The sequence below is a fragment of the Denticeps clupeoides genome, chromosome 19 (genome assembly GCF_900700375.1).
Source record: "Denticeps clupeoides chromosome 19, fDenClu1.1, whole genome shotgun sequence".
Taxonomy (NCBI): domain Eukaryota; kingdom Metazoa; phylum Chordata; class Actinopteri; order Clupeiformes; family Denticipitidae; genus Denticeps; species Denticeps clupeoides.
The window spans coordinates 5615263-5638541 of record NC_041725.1 but is presented as its reverse complement, the minus strand read 5'-3'; the positions used below and the strand labels follow the sequence as shown (position 1 = coordinate 5638541).

At 43.2% G+C, this 23279-nt stretch overlaps 1 protein-coding gene and 1 non-coding gene across 2 annotated transcripts; one reads left to right on the top strand and one right to left on the bottom strand.

The window, feature by feature from the left end:
* Nucleotides 1-432: 432 nt before the first annotated feature.
* Nucleotides 433-23044, bottom strand: egln2 (egl-9 family hypoxia-inducible factor 2). The gene is made up of 6 exons (XM_028962942.1): nucleotides 22870-23044; nucleotides 21230-22211; nucleotides 5826-5945; nucleotides 3752-3888; nucleotides 1525-1592; nucleotides 433-738 (listed from the first exon to the last, which is right to left on the bottom strand). The coding sequence occupies exons 2-6, from the start codon at nucleotides 22148-22150 to the stop codon at nucleotides 686-688; spliced, it is 1299 nt and encodes a 432-aa protein (XP_028818775.1). The 5' UTR covers nucleotides 22151-22211; nucleotides 22870-23044; the 3' UTR covers nucleotides 433-685.
* On the top strand, nucleotides 2243-2316 carry trnai-aau (transfer RNA isoleucine (anticodon AAU)). The gene has a single exon. It is a non-coding gene; the product is annotated as a tRNA-Ile (tRNA).
* Nucleotides 23045-23279: the final 235 nt, after the last annotated feature.

The window sequence follows — 23279 nt, the reverse complement described above, 5'->3', positions numbered from 1 at the left end:
TTTCCTTGTATGTTCAGCTGCGTGAAGATGCTCTGTGTGTTTTGAGTCTCAGGGTCGGTAGTCAGCATGAGGCCGGTGCAGTTTAACATAAAATTTGGAGTCCACAGACATGCGCTGTCCTTAATGTCCACAGAATACTGAATCGCTGGTGTCCGTCCACTGTAGGTCTCAGTACACAATCGCCATGGCACTTGTTGCTAGGCTGCAAATCCAGAGTTATGATATGTTAGAGCAGGGGCGCCCAGTTCCGCTCCTCAAGATTGACCATTTACAGGTTCGATCCTGTACCAGAAAGTCCTGTGACATTAGGTCACACAGTCACTTCCTGTTTCATCATGACGTCTAGCTACAGAAACCTACTATTAAATACAAATCAAATATCTAGTTTCTGATCATAATGATTTCTGAGGACTGTAAAAAAAAAAAAAAAAAAAAAAAAAAAAAAAAATGTTGGTCGGTTCCTGCAGACAACGACCTCTCCACTCTCATCTTCCCTGCAATCAACCTGCTGTCCCCGGACCAGACCCTGATCCTCACCGAAGGGCTGGGTTGGGCTGAAAGGAGAAAGCGGGCGTGGTCTGTACTGCTGTGTTTTCCCGAGCCTCCCCATACACCCCCCATCCAATAGCAGCAGGGGAAGGCACTTGCGCAGGCGCTCAGCTCTGGCGGCAGGACTGGCTGAGGGTTAGGTCTTGCTGCTTTGAGTGACAGGCACTTTAACACCTTTCTGTCCGGTTGCTGTAGGAAATAAACAGACAGACACACTTGGTCAGCACGTGGAGCCGCCACATTGCATGCCAACACCTAAGATGTCAAGACAACATCGAGATAAAGCATGCCAGAGATTTTTGTTGTTCACATTTTAAGATCCAAGTACCACAAATAGTTTTCTAAAAACATAACTCAAGCAACTAGAATTAGTGACTCGCTATTTAGTGAGTTCTTGGGAATATTTTTTAATTGTGAACATACGGTGGATATTAAAATGCCAGGTGTCTGTGATGTAAAAGATCTGACCACAAAAACTATTTAAAACATTTTGCAGCTTTTTTTATATTGACCGTGTACAGAATGATTACCCTCCATTTCCCACTGGCTCTTGATCTGATCTTCTGTGTTCTCCTGACCCTGTCTGCTGCTTCCAGTCCCGACAGTCCTATTATTAATTTAGTTAACTAGTTATGATACCTATACTATTCATCTGAAAAGCATACCACATGCCAAAAAAGGATCCATGACGCAACAAGTGTATACGTTTGATAAGTGTGCAAATGAATAGTGCAATGGCTGAACATAAAATAGCTCAGACGTCTAGACGTGCCATGTAAATACGTGCAAGAAATCCAGTAACTCCTTTCCTCATCATCAGTTCTGTGGACATTCTTACCTTTGGTGTCTAGAATACATTCTACTGCTTCAACTGGAAACTCATTTGCAAGCCTTTGTAAGCTTAATTATGAGCACAGACCTAAGCCTATGTGTCATGGCGGACTTTGTATGACGTGTTGGGTGTAAATTACTCACCCAATCTGTACTTCTCTTTTGCCTCGGCCCGCTCCTTTGCATCAAAGTACCACACAGTGATTGCATATCTGTAAGAAAGACAACAGAAAATTATGTTTCATAAATGCTGATGTACAATTAAATGAATGTGAGAGTATCTTGAACCAGCTGGCAAATGTACTCTGTACTTAAACTGACCTAAAAATATAAATGTACAGTGTGTTTAAACAATAAATTGTATGGTTGCATCCTCGTGTACCAGACAAAAATGTATATATTTTGGGTAGATATATTTTGGATTTGTTTTTTTTTTTGGTGATGCTATTACCTCTGTTTTTGCTGCTATTACCTACTGCTTCTGTCCACTTTCTGCCATGACAAGTGCAATTTCCCACTTGTGGGACTAATAAAGGTTTATCTTATCTTATAGCCAGAAAAACCCACCTTGCAGGATTGATAAAAACTATAACTGAAGTTTTGTAGCCCTGAATGGTGAACTGGGTGACTGTACATAATACGGGCAGGGGTGGCCTAGCGGTTAAGGAAGCGGCCCTGTAATCAGAAGGTTGCCGGTTCGAATCCAAGGTACCACTGAGGTGCCACTGAGCAAAGCACCGTCCCCACACACTGCTCCTCGGGCGCCGGTCATGGCTGCCCACTGCTCACTCAGGGTGATAGGATAAATGCAGAGGACAAATTTCACTGTGTGCACCGTGTGCTGTGCTGCTGTGTATTATGAGGCCGGTTAGCTGAGCTGGTTAGAGCGTGGTGCTAATAACACCAAGGCCGCGGGTTCGACCTCCGTACTGGCCACAACTTATTGGGGCAGTGGTGGCCTAGCGGTTAAGGAAGCGGCCCTGTAATCAGAAGGTTGCCGGTTCGAATCCCGACCCGCCAAGGGTACCACTGAGCTGCCACAGAGCAAAGCACCGTCCCCACACACTGCTCCCCGGGCGCCTGTCATGGCTGCCCACTGCTCACTCAGGGTGATGGGTTAAATGCAGAGGGCAAATTTCACTGTGTGCATTGTGTGCTGTGCTGCTGTGTATCACATGTGACAATCACTTCACTTTAATATGTACCAAATTACAATAAATAAAAATTTGTAACATAATAACATTTCACACAGTAAATCCAAACAAACAGACTAATTACAGATCACTACTTAACATTTAAAATTTTGGTTTATTTTTGTATGACCATGATTTAATTGTTTGTGAGTGTGTAATGTAATGTAATATACACACACACACACACATATATATATATGTGCGCATATTAAACACACATGTTAATGCATTTACCCTTAATAACATTCCACCTCTGGTACATACATAGTATCTAGTGAAATGTTACATTAACATTTGTGCCATTCAAAGTTGGTGGATTTCCAGTTAATTCCCAGAACAGTCGACAGAAGATTAAAAAAAAAAAGTCATGTTCACACAGAATAGTACGCGAGAAACAAGAGAGTGAAGGAATGGGGAGAGTGATAACGATAGTGATGTCCCTGAGAGACACAGATAGAGGGAGCGAGAGGTATTAAACCAGTCAGTAAATCTAATAATTAGCAACATCTAATTATTTTAAAGCGGCAAAGCAGTGAATATGAAGAGGAGAAACTGTTTATTAGTATGTTTATGTTTCCGCTTTTTAGTTGTAAGGTGTACGTAGGTAGCTGAACTAATTCCGATGTAACATCCCCGCCCTCTGTTTTCAATGCAGCCAGCAGAATGGCATTTAAGGGTTAAGTGGAGGTAGAGATCAGAGTTGGTCTGTTTATTCCTGTGTCTCTCGTGAGTGTAGCAGCACCCCCACCACCACCACCACCACCCCCACCACTCAGGAAAAACGTACTTCCTGCACCCACCTCGCCCCCCGCAGCTAGACTGGACACCTACTTACAAATCCAGGTTTCACTGAAAACATCGTTGCGCCCCACATTCTCTGGAGTAGTTACAACATCTGATGAACAGTGCGGGGTGCAGTGTACATGCGAGTGTGTAACGTATGAGGAATGTTGGCGCGTGCAATTATTGTTTATAGAGTTTAAAAGCTTTGTTGCACCGAGAGGTCCTGGAGCCCTGGTGTTGCCAGGAAGTGTGGGTGTGTGTGTGGTTGCCGTTGCACATTGCGTGCAAGATGTTTGGGGAGATTAAAGTGAGAATGTATATGTGTGAGCATGTGTACGTGTGCGAGTGTGCTTAGATAAGACAAGGAGGTCGCTGGTAGGGTAAAGGTAACTCACCGTGTGGCGTAGGCTGGTTTAACCTCATGCGGGTTGCGTCGGTCTGACCAGAATATGAGCAGGCGGTCAAATACCGGTTCAATGTTGGCCACCACACAGCGGCCCTCAGGGTAGATCTGCAGAAGACCGCCGTGAACCTGCAGGAAAAAAAACGTACATGTTTGCTAAGGGTTCAAAGATTGATTTTTCACCCACCTATTGGTTTTTGTTCCTTTTCATAACTAAGAGATCTGAAACAGACTGCAGAAGTTTGACAAAGGCTTTGATTGGTAGTACGTATTTAATAATACCTATACCCAAGTGATCTCTGCTACAGGCTAAATTTTTTAACGGTAAATTTCCAAACAATAAAGTCTTATCTAATCTAAACAGAATAAAGATTACATGATTTACGTACACTTTAGAGTTAAACATTAAATGAGAAAACAGTTCTCATTTATTGTTAACATAATGAAAGCGCAAGTTGTAAGTGTAGCAGCATGTAGGGGAGATGAATGCCACCATCAGAGGGATTTGAATAGCATTTTTGGTCTCGATTCATGCAATGTTTTCTCATTTAATACAGTCAGGACATTGAACCCTAACCGTAAAACATTACAGCCATTAAAAGAGGGAATGCCACTTTGGTATGGGATAACAGCATTGCAGTGTTGTATGTACTGTATATTAGTGCTGCTACTAACGATTATTTTAATAAGATGAATCTGTTAATTTATATATATATATATATATCTCTCTCTCTCTCTCTCTCTCTCTCTCTCTCACACACACACACACACACACACACACACATACAGTACAGGCCAAAAGTTTAGACACACTCCATGTGTGTTCATAGTTTTGATGCCTTCAGTGAGAATCTACCAATATAAGTGGTCATGAAAATAAAGAAAACACATTGAATGAGAAGATGTGTATAAACTTTTGGTTTGGACTGTGTGTGTGTGTATACTTGTAATATACAGTAGGGCTGCAGCAACACATCGACGCAGAGACATTTGATTATTAGAATAAAATTTAGTTGACACACTCGGTCTCTCTTGTGCACTGATGCCTGCACAGTTTGCCGCATTCATTTCCATTCATTGCCGCATTCATTTCCAACCCTTTATTCAAAAACAGAACTAAAATCTTTAGAAGACACACACTTTTGCAGACGAACACATGACTCACACACACTCACTCTCCCTTTGTTCAGACACTTTTCATTGCAATGCACAAATGTGAGCATGACCACGAGCTCCTGGCTTACTCTTTTCTTTGAGGCCATGTTGCCTGCTGCAGAAAACAGCCGCTCACATGGTGTTGATGTGGCAGGGACGCAGGGGTAAGAAGTGAAGTGATTGTCACAGTGCAGCACGCGGTGACACAACGAAAATTGTCCTCTGCTTGTAACCATCACCCTTGGTGAAACACAGCGTGAAAGGGGAGCAGCGTGTGGGGATGGTGCTTTGCTCACCGAGCACGTTGTTTTGTGGTGGAGGAGAAGTGGGCGGGACCACAGACCACGCTGTGAAGCAGGAGTCATGCGTGGTCTGTTTTAGCCCACGTAACGCGTGTTGATCACGTGCACAGACCACTGCTTGCTGCCTGTTTCCACTGGCGCATGTGTTTAGCGTAAAACCACACGTTAAAATGCAGATGAATTATGGCCCATATTGCCTTGTATCTTTCCTCTACCTCTGCTTGTTTTTTGTTTTTTTGCACCGCCCTGTCTATGAGCCGGCAAACTGTGCAGGCATCAGTGCACAAGAGAGACAGAGTGTGTCAACTAAATTTTATTCTAATAATCAAATGTCTCTGCGTCGATGTGTTGCTGCAGCCCTACTGTATATTACAAGTGTTCATTCTCCATAAACCACAGTTTAATTTTTAACATGAATTTAAGACATTTCAAAATAAATAGCAAAACTAAAAAAGTTGGCATGTGGTCAGACATGATGCTAATATAGTCAAATATTCCTCAGAATAATATTCCGTCACAACAAGAGGGTGGAACTAAGTATAGTGGAGTTGTTCATTTACTGCACACATACAGTATATACAGGGATGAAGTAGAGGCAGATGGGAGTACCTTCACATCCCAGTTCTTGTTGAGATAGTAGATGCAGGTGATGCAGCGGCCATCGCCATTTGGGTTGTCTACGTGCCGGACATATCCTGTGCCGTTTCCTGGGTAACAAGCCACCATAGCCTGAGAAAGGGAAAATGTGTATGTTTTTATAATAACCATTTGAAGACATCATACTCTGTATATGATTATACTGAGTTACATCACCAAATTAATTTAATTTCACTTGTAAATGTCTAAAAACAGCCGCCAGACATATAAATTAGGGATGCACCAATCAGACATCTAGATCGAATATCAGTAAAATAATGATACAAATAACTGGATCGGGTATTGGTAACCAGTCAGTGACAAACTATGACTTATCTATTCAGCTAAATTGTAGGTTTTTCTTTGTGTCTCTATATTCACAGACAACCCCATTATCCCCATTATGCAAACAAATGCACAAGTATGATTGCGTGTTTCGTTAAACGCACAGCACAGTGCTAACACATGACCACGCTGTGATGTAAGTAAGTGTGTGTGTGTGTGTGTGTGTGTGTGTGTGTGTGTGTGTGTATATATATATATATATATATATATATATATATATATATCTGTCTGCGTGTGTGCATGTGAATGTTTAATCACTTCCCTCCTTGCAGATGGATGTACAGGTCAATAAATGTTTCACACATGACTACACAGCACTTTAAGAAAACAAAAGTAAAGAGAGGATTATATAAGCATATTTATAAAAATGCAGTATAGAATAAAATCAAGTACCAGCTTTTGGTAAACACTGTAGTGTCAAAAGAAAATTGGGAAAATCATGAAACGGACATTCCAGTGAGCTTAACAACATCAGATCTCATATTCACTTAATCACACATTGCCCTCACTGACATTCAGCATTTAATGATTAACCATTGAAAAATAATGCCTACCGCCTATTTTCTTTTTTTAATACAAACACAGACAAAAGAGTTTGGTAAAGAGGGTGGTATTAGCCTAGTGGGCGACACACTCGCCTATGAACCTGAAGACCCAGGTTCAAATCCCACTTACTACCATCGTGTCAAGACACTTAACCCTAAGTTGCTCCAGGGGGGGACTGTCCCTGTAACTACTGATTGTAAGTTGCTCTGGATAAGGGCTTCTGATAAATGCTGTAAATGTCAATTTGCAGGTTTGGAGACCCAAATGCAGGCCTGGTAGGGAAACTGCTGCCTTCCGTTTCATACAGTCTCCAGGTTGTATCTTGCTGTGTGCATTTTCCAGTTGTCAGGGTCACTATGCAACGCCTCCATCCAACTTATTACCATCTGTATTGCCCTTTAGCCCCTACTGCTTAGCAACGGAGGTCAAGTTCAGTTGGTTCCTAACATTCTTGACATGAGGTGAAAGTAGAATTTCATTCATATCAATTTACACTACACTTAGATTAAGTCTATCTTTTCCAAAACCCTTATTTGAGTGGATATGTAGTGTAGTGCAGTGTAGTGAAAAAAGCATGCTGATGCTTTGGAGTCACCAAAGGGGCATTGTGCTGCATTTTATTCATAGAGACCTAAGTACAATTACTGTGTTCACACTGGATAAAACAATTGTTCAAAGCAGCTAATGGAAGGTCTGAAACATTCTTCTGCCTTTTCCCTCACCTAGGGCCCCAAGAGGGAACATGACCTTACAAGGCATTAGCAATCCACTTGGTAAGAGCAACTTTTGTCATGGACTGGCATTGTGGAGTGTTCCAGATCCCCATCCAGACTCGAGATTACTGTGGACTGTGCTTCCCTAATTCCTGAGTGTTTGCACCTGCTGTTATCTTTATAAATCTGCCCTGTTCGTATGATGCTTTGTCAGGCCATTGCATGTTTTATATGTCTTATCCAGTCTTACTATGTGTGCATTGCATCCTTGTCTGTAATAAATCGCCTTTTCAAAGTGAATGTGAAAGCAGCACTGCAGCACAGCACACGGTGACACAACGAAATGGGTCCTCTGCTTCTAACCATCACCCTTGGTGAGCAGTGGGCAGCCATGACAGGCGACGGGGAGCAGTGTGTGGGGACGGTACTTTGCTCAGTGGTACCTTGGCGGCTCGGGATTCAAACTGGCAACCTTCCAATTCGGGGTCTGCTTCCTTACCTGCTCGGCCACCACTATGCCCTTTTCTGTGTAAAAATGTGCAAATGCATCCTCCATTACCATGCCGGCACCTGCAACCATGACAGCTTTCCTCAAGTGCATTTGTTTCCTGTTTTCATCATTAGTGGCAGGACAGTTTCTCCTTGAAGGAACAGACGAAGCCTGGAGCCTGAGGAACAGGATATGCCACTGCAACATCTGGACTGTCAAAAGCTTAAATGAGTCTTCATTTGTCATTGAGTGGAAATTAATTTCTTTTTCTCATCATGTTATCCGTAAATATACCATTAGCAAGTGGCTTCCTGCAAAGTAAATGATTCGATCCAAAGCAATTGATCCCTATAACAGTGCAGTACAGGAAAACAATTTCCAGGTCTCTTTTTTTAGCTGGGTCGGGTTTCTAGAATTCTTTGTTTTTTTGGAGCTGCGTAAGCATTAGTCACATCTAGGGCATCCTACACGCCTATTGACATACTCGCGCTAGTGGACGAGTATCACTAGCATGAACAAAGATGACCACAAAAGAGGATGATGTTTGTGAAAGGTGTTTGTAAAAAATTATACATGAACATGGTACCAGTTCAGTATGCAAGTGAGCCCAACATATGTTTTCAAAGTGTTCTCAATGTTTATTTCTTTGATACGTTGTTTTTAAAGATGAAGAACGTTTATTTTAGAAAAGATAGTTTTTTGTTCTATTGTGTTTTGCACAAAAATTTGTTTCTTGTTTACCAAAATGTTATTAAATGCAATGTTTGTCCTACTGCATTGCTCCACTCCATAATTAGACTCTTTTTAGGTGAATAAATATATTTATACCACAACCATTTACCACCTCATGACACAAGGATGGGATTCAGAGTGAACGGGTGTAGGGCTAAACAATATATATGGCAAAATCGAAATGAAACCGCAATTTGAATGAACGCAATTTTATAAGCCGCAACAATGTGATTTTGCAACCCCAGGCTCTGCTCCATTGGCTAATGTCAGGGTTGCTGCGGGAAGACACATGTGCAGACATGCTGGGTTGACTGGAGACATTTGGTGAGCGAGAGGCTGGATTGTTGCTGACCCCCTGGGCCAGTGGGGATGCAGGCAGAGGACAGGCAGCTGCAGCGACGTTGCGGTGGGGAGAACGAACCGGGCGAACGCCACAAAATAGGCGTGGTTTTCTAAACTCCTGGTAATACGATAATGTCATGTTTCAACCTTTTCCAGCTTCAACCTTTCCTGCTTTGTGTGTGTGTATGAAGGGGCAGATCTGGCTGATTCTATTGGTCATGTGAAAATGAAAGTGAGTTTGTCAAAGTTCGACAAACTCACTCATCTTCATGAGATACGAGTCACCTCAAACATATTTATTAATGAATTGCCTGTATTGCCATCTAGACACTAGGTCTGAATCCGTACAATACAGACTTTCTGCAACGCTTCCCTCCAAAGACGTATTTTCCCTTTTGGCTGCCCGATTTGGACCGGAAACCCATTTTGGACTGCACATGCACAACGGTTAGAGTTCAATTTAAGAGTAGTGTTAGGTTTAGTCCGTACTATGGTGGCTTTTGGAGTATGCATGTGCAGTGGTTAGGATTCGACATCGACAACTGCGCTTAAGCCACTAAAGCCATAGGAAATAATGGGTTTCAGAGGAAAAGCACATGTCGTGCGCCAACGTTGGGCTGATGTCCCTTTTTCATAGACAGTCATGCTCACCAATCAGATGTTAAAGCCACGCCCACTTAAACACAAGCAACGCACGCTCTCAACTCATTCCAAGGTACGGTTATGATATGGTTTTTGATTCACATAATATAGTGAATGACATAATATGGTGAATGAAACAAATGTTGTAACATGAGAACATTTTAAATGTGATAGAAAGATAACCACAAGTTAAATGTTATATTTGGTTCAGGGCAGGATAAGCACATTAGGTACAAAACAAAATAGCAAAACTTATAATATTCAGTTTGCAGTGTATATATATATGAGACAAATGTTGATTTGTCTTCTAGGAACCAGTCAACTCAAGCGTCACCTTGAGGCCAGAGTTTACTGGACAACTCAACGATTCATCTCAGAACAGCGTGGACCGTTACGCCACGCATTTTCGTACGCTGCCATCCTCATGCTTAGGAGCCTTTCACTGGTAAAGATATTGCTATTGCCTGACCTAGTCAGCACATTTAGGAAACCCTTCCTGAACATGTGAAGGGTTGTGATGTGCAGAAAATCGCGGAGGTCAAGGCGGGTCATCATTTCTAACAGGTGCAGTGGCATCTCCTCGCCCGCGGCTGCTATTACTGGCTGCTGTGAGCTTTTGGCTCCGTCGTGGTCCACCTCCTGCATTTCCACAGCGAGAATGAAAGCGGACCCCTCAGCAGTCAGGGAGCATTTCATCCCTGCCTTTCAGCCCTCCGGCTCTGATGTGATGTCCTGACTGAACAACGGCCCTTTCTATCTTTCCTCAGGCATGGTTATCAGGCACACCATCATGGCCCGTGCAGAGAAGAGGGCAAACACAACTGCTATACACACACACAGCAACACACGTAATCATAAACACACACGTTTGATTTTACAATGATGTCATAAAGCAATGGTGAATAGGTAATTATGGGAACGCAGTTATAAGTTCTAGGCACCCTGGGACATATTTAAGCAAGAGAGCCTGCACAGATTATGAAAGTACACAATTATTGGTAAAAGGATGACTGGTGAGGGACGTGCAAGAACCCTACAGAGAAATACTAAACAAATCTACAGTTAGCAAACAATATAGTCAGTGGAATTTATAGCAAAATGAAATACATAAATAGTATTCAACAGAAAGAAAGCGAATTGTTTCATGAAAATAAGGATATTCTGCAAAAAATGGCTTAGATGGATCAATACTTGATATTTTAGTTACATTAACTAGCAGTTAACTAACAGTTCTGTTTTTACTGGTTTGAAAATCAAGTATACACACAGTAGTGTGCAGACATCTTCGTAAATAATGCAAATTAGAGTTAGAAAAATTAGAGCAAGAAAAATTCATATATAAGAATATCATGATCAAGTTTCCACTGTACATGTCCACTGTACAGCAGTCCCTTTTGAGATTGAGGGCTATCTGAAGGGTAGGACATTGGAGGACTATGTTATAGGGACAATAATATATGTATTCAGTTTAAAAACATTAATATTGCTCACATGATACATATATTGCAAATAAAAATGGATTACAGGTGAAGTGTTGCTGAGTGAAAGCGTGGCATGTATCATTTTCCAGAACGAAAGCTGTAAAATGGTTTAAAAGAAAAAAAAAAAAGTTGCATTTAGTTTGAATATGCAATATACACTCCATGCAATTCGTAACTTGAAACAGGCCAGCACACTTTCCAATATTGAGTCTTATAAGCAATGTTCTTGAAAAAAATAACACTGCTTCTGAGGGTAGCCCGACCACATGGTAAGTACAGAAGGATGATAAAGGGGATGGTACGAAACGCTTCAATCATAAAGTGACACTGCACATACCCCGATAATTTTCACCCTGAAGCATCTGTATAGTTGTTGATAAGACCCTTCTGCATCTGGTTTAGGGACGGGCACCGCCATAGTCATTGGGCGGGTGGGTTCGGGGCCACCTCCGGGGTGGTGATTAACAGAGTAAATGGAACAAAATGTCCCAGAAAAAACCCTGCCGGACCACAACCGGTCACTCAACTTGGTGTTTTCTTTCCATGGTGGCTGAAGGTTAAAGCAGCCAACACCCGACAAACGTGCAAGAGTTTAATCCTCAGACAAAAAGTGTTTTTTTTTTTGTGTTTTTCAACCTGTTTCCTCCAAAGCACTTCAATATTTAGTCCTATGTCCCAAAGTGCTGTATAGAGAATAGAAAAAGAAACCAGTTCAATATTAAAGAAAGAAAGAAAGAAAGAAAGATAAAAAAAATTCGATGTGCCTGTCCGGGAACGGTGGCCCAAGCAGTGGGTGGCCTAGCGGCAGGACACCTATCAGAGGACACGTTTCGTGTTGTCGCCGTGTGCTTTCAGAATCAGGCATTCCTAGTAATGTAGCTGAAAGACAAGGCATTGCTAATAAAGTGGCCGAAGAACCAGGTGTTCCTAAGTATTGGCCGAAGGACCAAACACTCCTAACAAAGTGACTGGTTTGTGATTGGGTTTGTTTGGTAATGAGTATGTAGGTGGTTGTTAGGGTTCATTTAAGCGCGGGTTCAAAACAACTGTATTTACCTGTTCAGGGTGGGTGTTTGACACACATTACAAAATTTGAAGAGAAATTTATGCATTTTGTTGAAAGCGTTTGTAAGCAGGCGGTGTTTTTAAAATGCTACCAAAATTATAATTCAGCACACTCCTACCATTTCAATAGCTCAGACACGCCTACTTGAATTGCTTATAAAAGTAATAGCACACTTCAAACTATTTTTGGCCTCTCCACATGGTTTGACATATTGGTTGCCTCAAAGTTGTTTCATTGCATCGTGGGGTTTTAGCGTGGCAATGGTGAATGAAACAGTGGCAGCTTTCTTAGCCTTTTCCCCAGTTGTCCAGGTTTTCCCCGATTTTCCCCAATATCCGTTGGCGGCACCAACACATCCAATATGTCAAATTGTGTGTCTGGACTTGTGTGTCACTAACTTCAATGGCTACCTGCAGGAGGCCAAAACACCTGTTCCCAGCACAACAGTAAATGGTCTGTCATACTGACAAAAAATAACAATTACACTGAATTTCAAAATCTGAGAAGTGGCCATACAAAAAAAAAAAAAAATCATCTCAAATCTCAAAAGACACTACATATTCTGTACAGGCCAAACGTTTGCACACACCTTCTCATTCAATGTGTTTTCTTTATTTTCATGACCATTTACATTGGTAGATTCTCATTGAAGGCATCAAAACTATGAATGAACACATGTGGAGTTATGTACTTAACAAAAAAAGGTGAAATAACTGAAAACATGTTTTATATTCTAATTTCTTTGCTCTGGTTACTGCTTTGCACACTCTTGGTATTCTCTCGATGAGCTTCAAGAGGTCGTCACCTGAAATGCTTTTCCAACAGTCTTGAAGGAGTTCCCAGAGGTGTTTAGCACTTGTTGGTCCAGCTCACCCCAAACCATCTGGACTGGGTTCAGGTCCGGTGACTGTGGAGGTCAGGTCTCCACTTTTTGTTAAGTACATAACTCCACATGTGTTCATTCATAGTTTTGATGCCTTCAGTGAGAATCTACCAACGTAAATGGTCATGAAAATAAAGAAACATATCGAATGAGTAGGTGTGTCCAAACCTTCGGCCTGTACCGTACATAAACTGTAGCCAAATGACAAAATAATATGTAGCCAAATGAATGGCACTGAAACTGCACATCAGGTTAAAGTGGACTGTACAATCATCAATGAAACTTCGAGACTGGCTAATAACTGGCAAAATCCATAGCTGTAAATTAAACCAAACATGATCCTGTATTTGTTGTGACTAGATCATGCTTATTGCGTTCTGTGTTCTACTCCATTAATGAGTGAAATATTCAGCAGTGTCAGCTTTTCTACAAGAGAAACATCGCTTCTTTTTAATGCAGAAAAATTCATCTGATGGATAGGTGCAGGTTTCAAATGCTGCCTCTACAGTGGAAAAGTATCTTCACAGAGTAAATGTGTCATGTGAAGGTCATGGAAACTACATGTCTTTCAAGAAAAACAAAAGAATAGAACAGAAACTCATACCAGAACTGCATTCAAGTGAAAAAGGGAAAACCACCTCTAATCACGCACCTCTAATTCATATTATTTGTACAATATCCATATTTATATTATGATACAGCATGCATTCATAGTCAAGAAAATAATTCTGTGAGATTTTTTTTAAGCCTTTCCACAAGAACCTTCACATCCTTTTCTTCATGATAAATACATTGCACTGATACCCTTTGTAGGCCGCATTGCCCATCCCTAAAAAGGATGCGTCACTGACAAAATTCGAGGCATCTCCACCCCAACCGACTCGCTCACTTGCCAACATGCTGCATGCCTGGTTTCCAGGGAAACCAGAAGGAAATATTCCCACCCGCAGTGGCGCTGATAAGACACAAGGGGAAAAGGAGGTCTAGGAGGGGGGAATGCAAATGTGCAGGTTACGACGCAATTGTATTTCAGCAGATACAGTAGAGTAAAGGCATGTAGGGGATAGGAGGACAGATCAAATCATAAAATTCATGAACAAGTGTACAGGTAAGGTCTACTGGTATTATCAATCACATTCCTGTAATTGCACATCCTGCGTCTCCCTCATGCTCAATACAGATAACGTACCAAGTAATAGTTCTGCCACATAGTTTTGTAGAAAACAAAAATAATGGCACTTTAGATTCTCATTAACTAGGGTACTGTGGTTTGTATTTGGGCCACGGTTTCAGTTTGTTTTTGTTTTGTGCATGTTCAGGTTCAGAGGCTTTACGACAGTTGTCATGTTCCTGCACTTTGTAACAGACGTGAAATGCCCTGCAGTATCTGCAGTGGGCGTGGCACCTGTTATGTTCATGTTATGTTTCATGTCTACTGTCTGTTTAATACATTGAAGTGAAAAGCTAAACAAAAAAAAACAAGATTTTAAACACAACCAACCGCTCCAACGAACACGCAAATGTGTTCCCGCCACCACACGCACATGCTATGTGTGTTGAGATTAATCTCATAATCAATGCATCGCAATGCAAATGTAGACGATTCTGCATTGATGCAGTGCAGAAGATAATCGCTTAAATCACAATGACGTTGCTTGGTGATTCAAGATAAAAGAAGTAGCGGTATTGTCTGTGGCTGGCTGATCTGTGTACAGCGCCACACCAGACAGAATTAACTCTCATCTCACTGACGTATTTGAAAAACATTATTTGAAGTAATATGAAAAAAAAAATGTATAAAATGGTAAAATGCATTGGGATGAATCAACATTTAAAAAAAGAAAAAAAAAATCACTGACCTGATAATCGCATTCAAATCGAATCGTGAGCAAGATTGAGATTTAATTTTGCAATTATTCACTGCATTATGTGTATTTTCAAAACTGCAGCACAAGCTTTCATTGAAATATGAGCAGTGCGACGCTGCGCTTTAAGTCACACATCTGATTGACGATGATGACTGTCTATCACACAGGGACATCAGCGTAAGGTGACTGGACTCCCCCACCCATGCTGGGCTGAGCTGTAACCGCTGTACGCATTTTGTTTTTGCTCGGAACCCACTTTTGTTTCTATGGCTTGTGCGGTGCAAGGGCAGTTTCCTCTGCACAAGGCCGCTTGCGCTGTTCGGCGCAGCGAGTCACTCGGTCAAAGTTTCAATTTGTGGACCGAGACCAATAGAATAAAAGCAAGGACGAAGGTTCAGTCTCACCCTTCGTAATACACACACAAATTGGGAATGGAGGAAAAGCTGACCTTATCAGTCTCCGAGTGTCCAGAGATCCGCGACATTATCGTTTTATCAGGAGTTTAGAAAACCACACTTATTTTTTTAACTAAGCCCAGAAGTGGAAGCATAAACCTCTCGGGATGCACAGTGCATGTTGTGTTCGGTCTTTAAGCGGCTTACTATTTACTCGTTACGTTTTAAGTACCGTTTACTTGATTACCCTGCTGTATGCCCCCTTCAACAAACAATTATTCAAACTTTGGTTCGATTTCGATATATGTCACACTGCCTTTCAGCCCGAGTCAACGCCAGCTTGTCATATCACCGTAGAGAAAAGTTCCCGTGGGGCAGTGGTGACAACTGCCCGTCATGCGTTAACATGACCGGTGGTCCCGAGGTGACCCACCGCAGTCCCACAGCCATGGTCTGCTAATCTACCCCAACAGGAAACATGTGATCTGCAGGCCGATCTGACACCAGCAACTTCAGTATGCAAAGGTCACCCGGCTCGTGTTAACACAGACCAGTGGAGCGTCGTAGCTGCTGAACGTCACTGGTTCCAGCCTTCTGAGTGTCAGTCAATTTGTTCCATTCCGTCGGAGGCTTGATTTATGGCCACAGGTCACCCGTGACTGGCACATGGCTGTCTCTTCCAGTAACGAATACCGGTAATATTCAATTCAATGCTCAGACCTGGTGCGTACCCCATGCTGGTGATTTTTTTTTCCTCTAATGTAGAGAAACAAAGAATTATTCAATTTTCATTGCATCACACAAGCCAGAAGAAAATTTCACCAAATTCATGCCTTACACAAGGACAGATCAAACTTTTGGACCCTTCTGTATGCAAACAATTACATGTAAAAATATCCAAAATGGTCATAAAGCAATATCATTATTGAGCAAGGCTGCAACAGCATATTTAGCAAAATTCTTAAAAAAAAAAAAAAAAAAAAAGAAATACTGTAACAATAACATGTTGCCCTCCTTATATGTGTGAAACATAACCAATTTCCTGAGAAAGACACTGAACGCTGACTTGGCCCACTGGGTGCTGTCACTGTAACCTATGACCAGTTATGAGCATGAGTTGTCGCTTTTTTCCTTTTCCACTATTTCTATTATATTTAAAGGTTCGGCATTGTGTGGACAGTGGAAAATAGCAGTTTCATTGCTCAGAGGAATCTACTGTGCATATGACAATAAAAGCTTTGAGATCGATATCTGCAAATGTACAGATTATGTGAATCCAAGGGAAAAAAATGTAATTTTGAAAGGTCCACTCTGACCTACATTTAATGAATATTGGTACAAATACAGTACAGGCCAAAAGTTTGGACACACCTTCTCATTCAATGTGTTTTCTTTATTTTCATGACTATTTACGTTGGTAGATTCTCACTGAAGGCATCAACACTATGAATGAACACATGTGGAGTTATGTACTTAACAAAAAAAGGTGAAATAACCGAAAACATGTTTTATATTTGATTACTGCTATGAAAGATGTGTGACTCTGATTACTGCTTTGCACACACTTGGCATTCTCTCTTCAAGAGGTCGTCAACTGAAATGGTTTTCCAACAGTCTTGAAGGAGTTCCCAGAGGTGTTTAGCACTTGTTGGCCCCTTTGCCTTCACTCTGCAGTCCAGCTCACCCCAAACCATCTGGATTGGGTTCAGGTTTGGTGACTGTGGAGGTCGGGTCTCCACTTTTTGTTAAGTACATAACTCCACATGTGTTCATTCATAGTTTTGATGCCTTCAGTGAGAATCAACTAATGTAAATGGTCATGACAATAAAGAAACACATTGAATGAGAAGGTGTGATCAAACTTTTGGCCTGTACTGTACGTATGTGTGTTATTGTTCAAACCTCTAGTAACTCCTACAGTAATGGTGCTGCAGTAACTTAGTATCTTTTTGCACACGAAACTGAAACTCAACCTCTCACACACGTATAGTCATTCACACTCGTCACGTTGCTCAACGTTTGGAACAGTTGGTCCAAAATGCTGCAGCTCAACCTTTAACTGGCTCACAGAAGCAGAATCCATTTACATTTACATTTACAGCATTTATCAGACGCCCTTATCCAGAGCGACTTACAATCAGTAGTTACAGGGACAGTCTCCCTGGAGCAATTTAGGGTTAAGTGTCTTGCTCAGGGACACATTGGTAGTAAGTGGGATTCGAACCCGGGTCTTCTGGTTCATAGGCGAGTGTGTTACCCACTAGGCTACTACCACTAGGCTACTACCACCCATCCAATATTGGCTTCTTGGGACCGGCTCCCTACACAGATTTTAAGATTTGACTGTTCATTTTTAAATCTTTAAAGGGTTTAGCACCTCCTTACCTCAGTGATCTTTTAAGTCTGCATCCTCCCACTAGGTCACCAGGGTCTGCTGAACAAAATGTTCCTCGATGTTCCAAGGTCCGGATTAAAATGTAGTGGTGACCGGGCTTTTGCAGTAGCTGCTACTTGCATGTGAAAAACTGCCTTTGCACATCAACGTCTCAATTGAAGACTCATTTTTATTAATTGGCTTTTAACTCTGTGTATTTGTCTTTTTTTAATTACATCTATATCAGTTCATTGCATATTGTCCAGCACTTTGGTCAACTATTGTTTTTAATGTACTTTATGGGAGGGCAGTGGTGGCCTAGCAGGTAAGGAAGCGAACCCATAATCAGGTTCGAATCACCACCATGGTGTCACTGAAGCACCACTGAGCAAAGCACCGTCCCCACACACAGCTCCCCAGGCGCCTGTCATGGCTGCCCACTGCTCACCAAGGGTAATGGTTAAAAGCAGAGGACACATTTCGTTGTATCACCATGTGCTGTGCTGCAGTGTTTCACAATGACAATCACAAACAGTAGTCATGATTTGTCCTAATAGTCATTTTTTCAGCAAACAGCACATTTAATAGTTTTTAATAGTAACCTAGCATTTGTTCTGAAAATATAAAAATGACACAAATTCTCTGTATTCAATTTCATCTCACAAGTAAGACCAGGAATCTTGCATCACTACTTCTACTCACAGATGCTTCAGATGAAGTCACTCTGATTACTGCGATGTGGAAAAGCGCAGACAGAACCCTGACAAGGCTAAGTGGGTAACGCAAAGCAACAGTTTCCAATGAATCTTGGCCACTGCAGTGTATGCCTGTTGAGGCAGACCTCAAAAAACAAAAAAAAACTCACAAAAAGAGACTTTCAAACGTCATGCAAACATTTTTGTGTAAGTTTTAAATGTGAAGCACTTTTATTTTACAAAACAGACTGTTCCTCCATAAATTACTCCATAATTATACAGTTTTCACGTGAAAACATACGGAGATAAAAAAAGGTCCCTAACGTCATGCCAATACCTCACCCTGCAGTAAACCAGGCAGGGGTTCGAGACCCACAGCTCTCACTGCTGACACGGGAACTGACGACTGTGCGGCCGCGCTGTCACAAAGCACACTGGACCCCGGCGCAACCACGCCAAAATGTCAGGACCTGCGTCACTCGGGGCTCTGCAGTATTTCTGGGTGAGCGTGGTGCAATTTTTCCATGACCACATCACGAGGCACTGCTCGGTGTAAACGGCAAAAATCAGGCATCTGTCGGTACAGGAGATAGCGCAATTTCAAGAAAATGCCTGCAGCAACATACACAGACACGGGCCACCTTACCAAACCAGCTGCAAGAATGCCATGTTTGCGTACGGGTGCGAGATTGGCCTTGGAGGGGGTAGCCTTCAAAGCCCGAGAAACGCCGATCCCCGGTGCCGATAGCCAACCTGCGCCTTCACATCTGAGGCTGCTGCCAGCCTGGCATCGTGACAGGGGCATGCACAGACTGGGCCCGGGGCGGGCAGTGCCCAGCGCCCCCAGCATAAACGGACCTTGGCGTTCTCCGGGCGGCTCTACGCCAGTCCCGGCGCTTATCATGGTGGTAACGGCCTGCTCAGGTCTCAACCAGCTCCGACCCAAAGGGCTTGGGTCAATAATGGATTTTTCCATCACAAAATATCTTAACAATATCTTACCTAGAAAATAAATAATGATAATGCTGTAGCCTTCAATAAAGGGGTTCCAATAACAAGACGACAAAAAGTCCACTTATTTCAGTGTTAATCTGGAAAACTATGTATATTATATGTATAGAGTGGAATGTCCACATTTTACATTACTGCAAATAACGATACAAGTGATGTTTTTTGCTTTAAAATTATTGTTGTTGCTATGGGGACGCGTGTCTATTAAATATCTCACTATTCAGAGATAATTCTTCTTCTCCTCTCAGATGGTCCCGTTAGGGGTCGACACAGTGGGTCAAACCATCTGGTTGCATAGTGTTATCTTGTTTGTTTGTTGTTTTTTTAACTATGTAATATTGGCTTTCAAATATTACAAAATATGAGCATATAAATAAAAAAGGAGGTCTATTCATATATCTTGGTTTTAGGAAAATCCATATTGCATTATAAATTATACGGTATGTACTGCGGTATAAAATTTGATTTGTAAATTTAAAATGTTCTTGAAAGGGTAACATGTCCATAGCAAAGGCACAGCAGCAGGAAGTTGTATAATGAACTTTACACATTTCAAAGTAACCGTGAAAGTAGACTATTTATTGTGCAAATCTGCATTTATAGAAAGAATACGATAACATTTGAACATCTCTCCCATAAAGATACGTCCTGTACTTGACAGGCATTAATAGAACATTAATAGATTTTTGAATTGCTGCAGTCAGTAAATGCTTAATAAAACAGCCACTCTTCCACTCACTGCACTTTTGATGGTTCGCAACATTTTAAAATTAAAGCCTAAGCCCGACCTAAGCCGTAAACCCAACCCTAACCCGATCATCTATGGCTTGTGTGAAAGTGCATGCTGCATGATGTACAGGCTAAAAGGCACATTCCCGGACTTTCTGTTCGGAACTTTTATTATTACACATCGCATCCAGTCAAAAGTGCAGCAGATGTATTAAAAATTGGTTTAAAAAAGTGAAACGAGTAAGAGAAAATACAGCGAAGATCTGTGCATGTCTGTCGAATACAGAAATCAACTACTGAGGTCAGAGTATTGATGTTGCACCATTTTCTAAAAAAGAATGCATCGTGCTGCAAGTAGCCGTGGTCCTGCGGGTGCGGCAGGACGGTCTCTCCCGTTGGCCCAAATTTTAATCTCATACTGCCACTACTTTCATGCATTGTTTCTATGGGTCGCGCAACACTTCGTAACAATGCGGAGTGGTCCGACCGTGACGCGGTTGGCGCACATGCCATACATGTGGTGGTGGCCTAGCGGTTAAGTAATCAGAAGGTTGCCGGTTCGAATCCCGATCCGCCAAGGTGCCACTGAGGTGCCACTGAGCAAAGCACCGTCCCCACACACTGCTCCCCGGGCGCCTGTCATGGCTGCACACTGCTCACTCAGGGTGATGGGTTAAATGCAGAGGACAAATTTCACTGTGTGCGCCGTGTGCTGTGCTGCTGTGTATCACATGTGACAATCACTTCACTTTCACAAAACAATGGGATTCAGACTGCAGCACAATGTTTGCCATTTAGGTCCATCGACAATTACACGACGCATATGATGCGCGTCTAGCTACTTATTTTGCTGTACTGGACACCCGATTCGACGGTTTTATCCACTTTCATTCCGTAGCGGTGTGGTGGCAATGCAGTTACTGCGTGAAATGCCGGCAAAGTGCGTGTAGGGACTTTCAAGTGGTGGCGTGATCTACTGGTGCCGTCATTTCACCGTTGACAGGAGTGCGTAGCAGTGGAGAAGGTCACGTGACGTAAACGTAGCTTCTCCGGCCACATCCTTACCTTCGTGCGACCGTTGATGACACAGTCCCCAAGCTGTCCGTTGGCGGCACTGTGCATGACGGCCTCGTCAATGTGGGCCATGAGCGCGCCGATGCTCTCGCACCCGGGTTCGCGGCCCTCCACCCACGCGATCTGGTCGCCTCGTATGTTGCGCGAAGGGATGTTCCTCTGACTGACCAGCTGGCCGCCCCGGAACTTGCCGCTCTGGTTGAGCGTTTCCACCTCGGCCAGCACGCGCTCGCCGAGCCGCGGGCCCAGGAAGTCGTCCTTCACGCAGATGCCGTAGTATTTCATGCAGGGGACGATGTACTGCAGGGCGACGCCCTCCGCCGACCAGCCTGGCCCTGCCGGTGTCACCGGGGGGCGGCTCGGTGACGGGACGTTCTGAGCTGTGACGCCGTTTTGGCCTCCGCAGGCCGCCCGTACACTTTTGCCGGGGGAGTCTGTTTTTGGATTGTTTGTGTCCGTTTCCAATCGTCGCCTCTTACACTTGGCAAATTCGTCCGAGACCGTAGGTGACCCTGTACCAGACCCTCCTGCCGGGACCCCCAGCCCGGTGTCACGGTTCTCCCCGTCCTTGTGCCTTTGATGCTGCAGCTGGCGGACCCTGGCGTCCCCGTTCATCCTCTTCAAAACAGCACACGTGTCATGTCCCCCCGTGTCCCCGTTCTCCACCGGATGCGCGGCTCGGCTGGGGGTCTCCAGCGCCCCTTTCATCTGCCTCAGGCCGTTGGGCGTCTGCGCCAGAGTCCCGCTGCAGCTCCCCTCGGTGGTGGCGGAGGGACACACCCCGCAGCCGTAGTACAGCGGCAGTCCGCCCTTCGCCTCCCGCTCCAGCGCCGCCACGGCCGGCACCGCCGCGCTCAGCCCCATCTCGGCGGCGGCGCCGCTCAGCGCGTCCGCACGGCCCAGGCCCGCCATGTCATCGCGTCACGTAGCTCACGTCGCCCGCCCATCGTCCATGTTCCTCCGCCAGAGGAGCCTGCGGCGAGCGCGGAGCACAAACTTTTATTACACGCCTTTCTTTTCTTTTTTTTTTTTATAGAAACAAACTCACTGCATTTTAAACCATATTGTTAAACATAAAAAAAGAGCAGACGTGGCAAAAACAATTACAGATATAACATTTAATAGCACTTAAACAACCAAATAGCCTCCAAATCTACCTTAAATTACCACAGAACAGTCGGCCGGTCCTGATTTTTTTTTATTTTTATTTTTATCCCTACTGCCAACTAGCAAAAGTTGTGACCCTAACGCCCTGCTCTTCTACCACACACTTAGAACAAATAAAATAAAATACAAATAATGAAAAAGGTTTCAATATTTCGCGTTGTAATGTTATATATACACCTACAGGCTTATTTCAGTGCGCGGCGGGGTTTTTATTTCGAGTGAAGTGGGGACCGGAGCAACGTCAGCAGCGTTTATCTACATAAAAAAAAATAATAAAAATAATAAAGATACGTGACGGGTGTCGACTGAACCGAACCGGCCGAAATTAGACCGTCAAGCCACCGCGTCGCTCGCCGTTTACCGTCCGCGTTAACTTGCCAGCGTTCTTATTAATTTTTTTTTTATAAGCAACAATAATCGTGTCCGCTAGAATTAAATGGTAAAAAAGATCCTTTTTTTCTCACCTTTGTGTCTGTGGCCGCGCTGTACGAGCCAGCTGCTCCGGGTCCGGCTCTATAGGATTTCCGGAAGAACGTGTACTCCGCACGTCCCCATTACTGCGGTAAAGCGGCGGTTTTCATTAAAAAAAAAAAAAAAAGAAGAAGAAGAGAAATCTATCGATTAAAGTGGAAAAAAATGGCGACGTGCAGCGGGAGAGCAGGGGAAAATGAAGAGCCCGCCGGAACGCGTCGCCACTCCATGAGCCGCTCTGTCAGCCACACGTGCGCAGCGCGACGTCACGTGACCGGGGACGCGACCACAACAAACGGGCCCGCGCGCAGCACATGTGGCCCGCAGCGCCGTGCGTGTGTGGAAGAGGGTTGTGTGGAGCGAGGTCTACTGGGTTTTTTTTTTCGTGACTACGTTATAATTG

Coding starts and splice junctions, on each gene's coding strand:
- egln2 (XM_028962942.1), bottom strand. CDS start 22,150: ATGGCGGGCCTGGGCCGTGCGGACGCGCTGAGCGGCGCCGCCGCCGAG. Junction 3,889..5,825: donor ACAAGAACTGGGATGTGAAG/GTACTCCCATCT, acceptor TTTTTCCTGCAG/GTTCACGGCGGTCTTCTGCA. Junction 739..1,524: donor AAAAGAGAAGTACAGATTGG/GTGAGTAATTTA, acceptor TATTTCCTACAG/CAACCGGACAGAAAGGTGTT.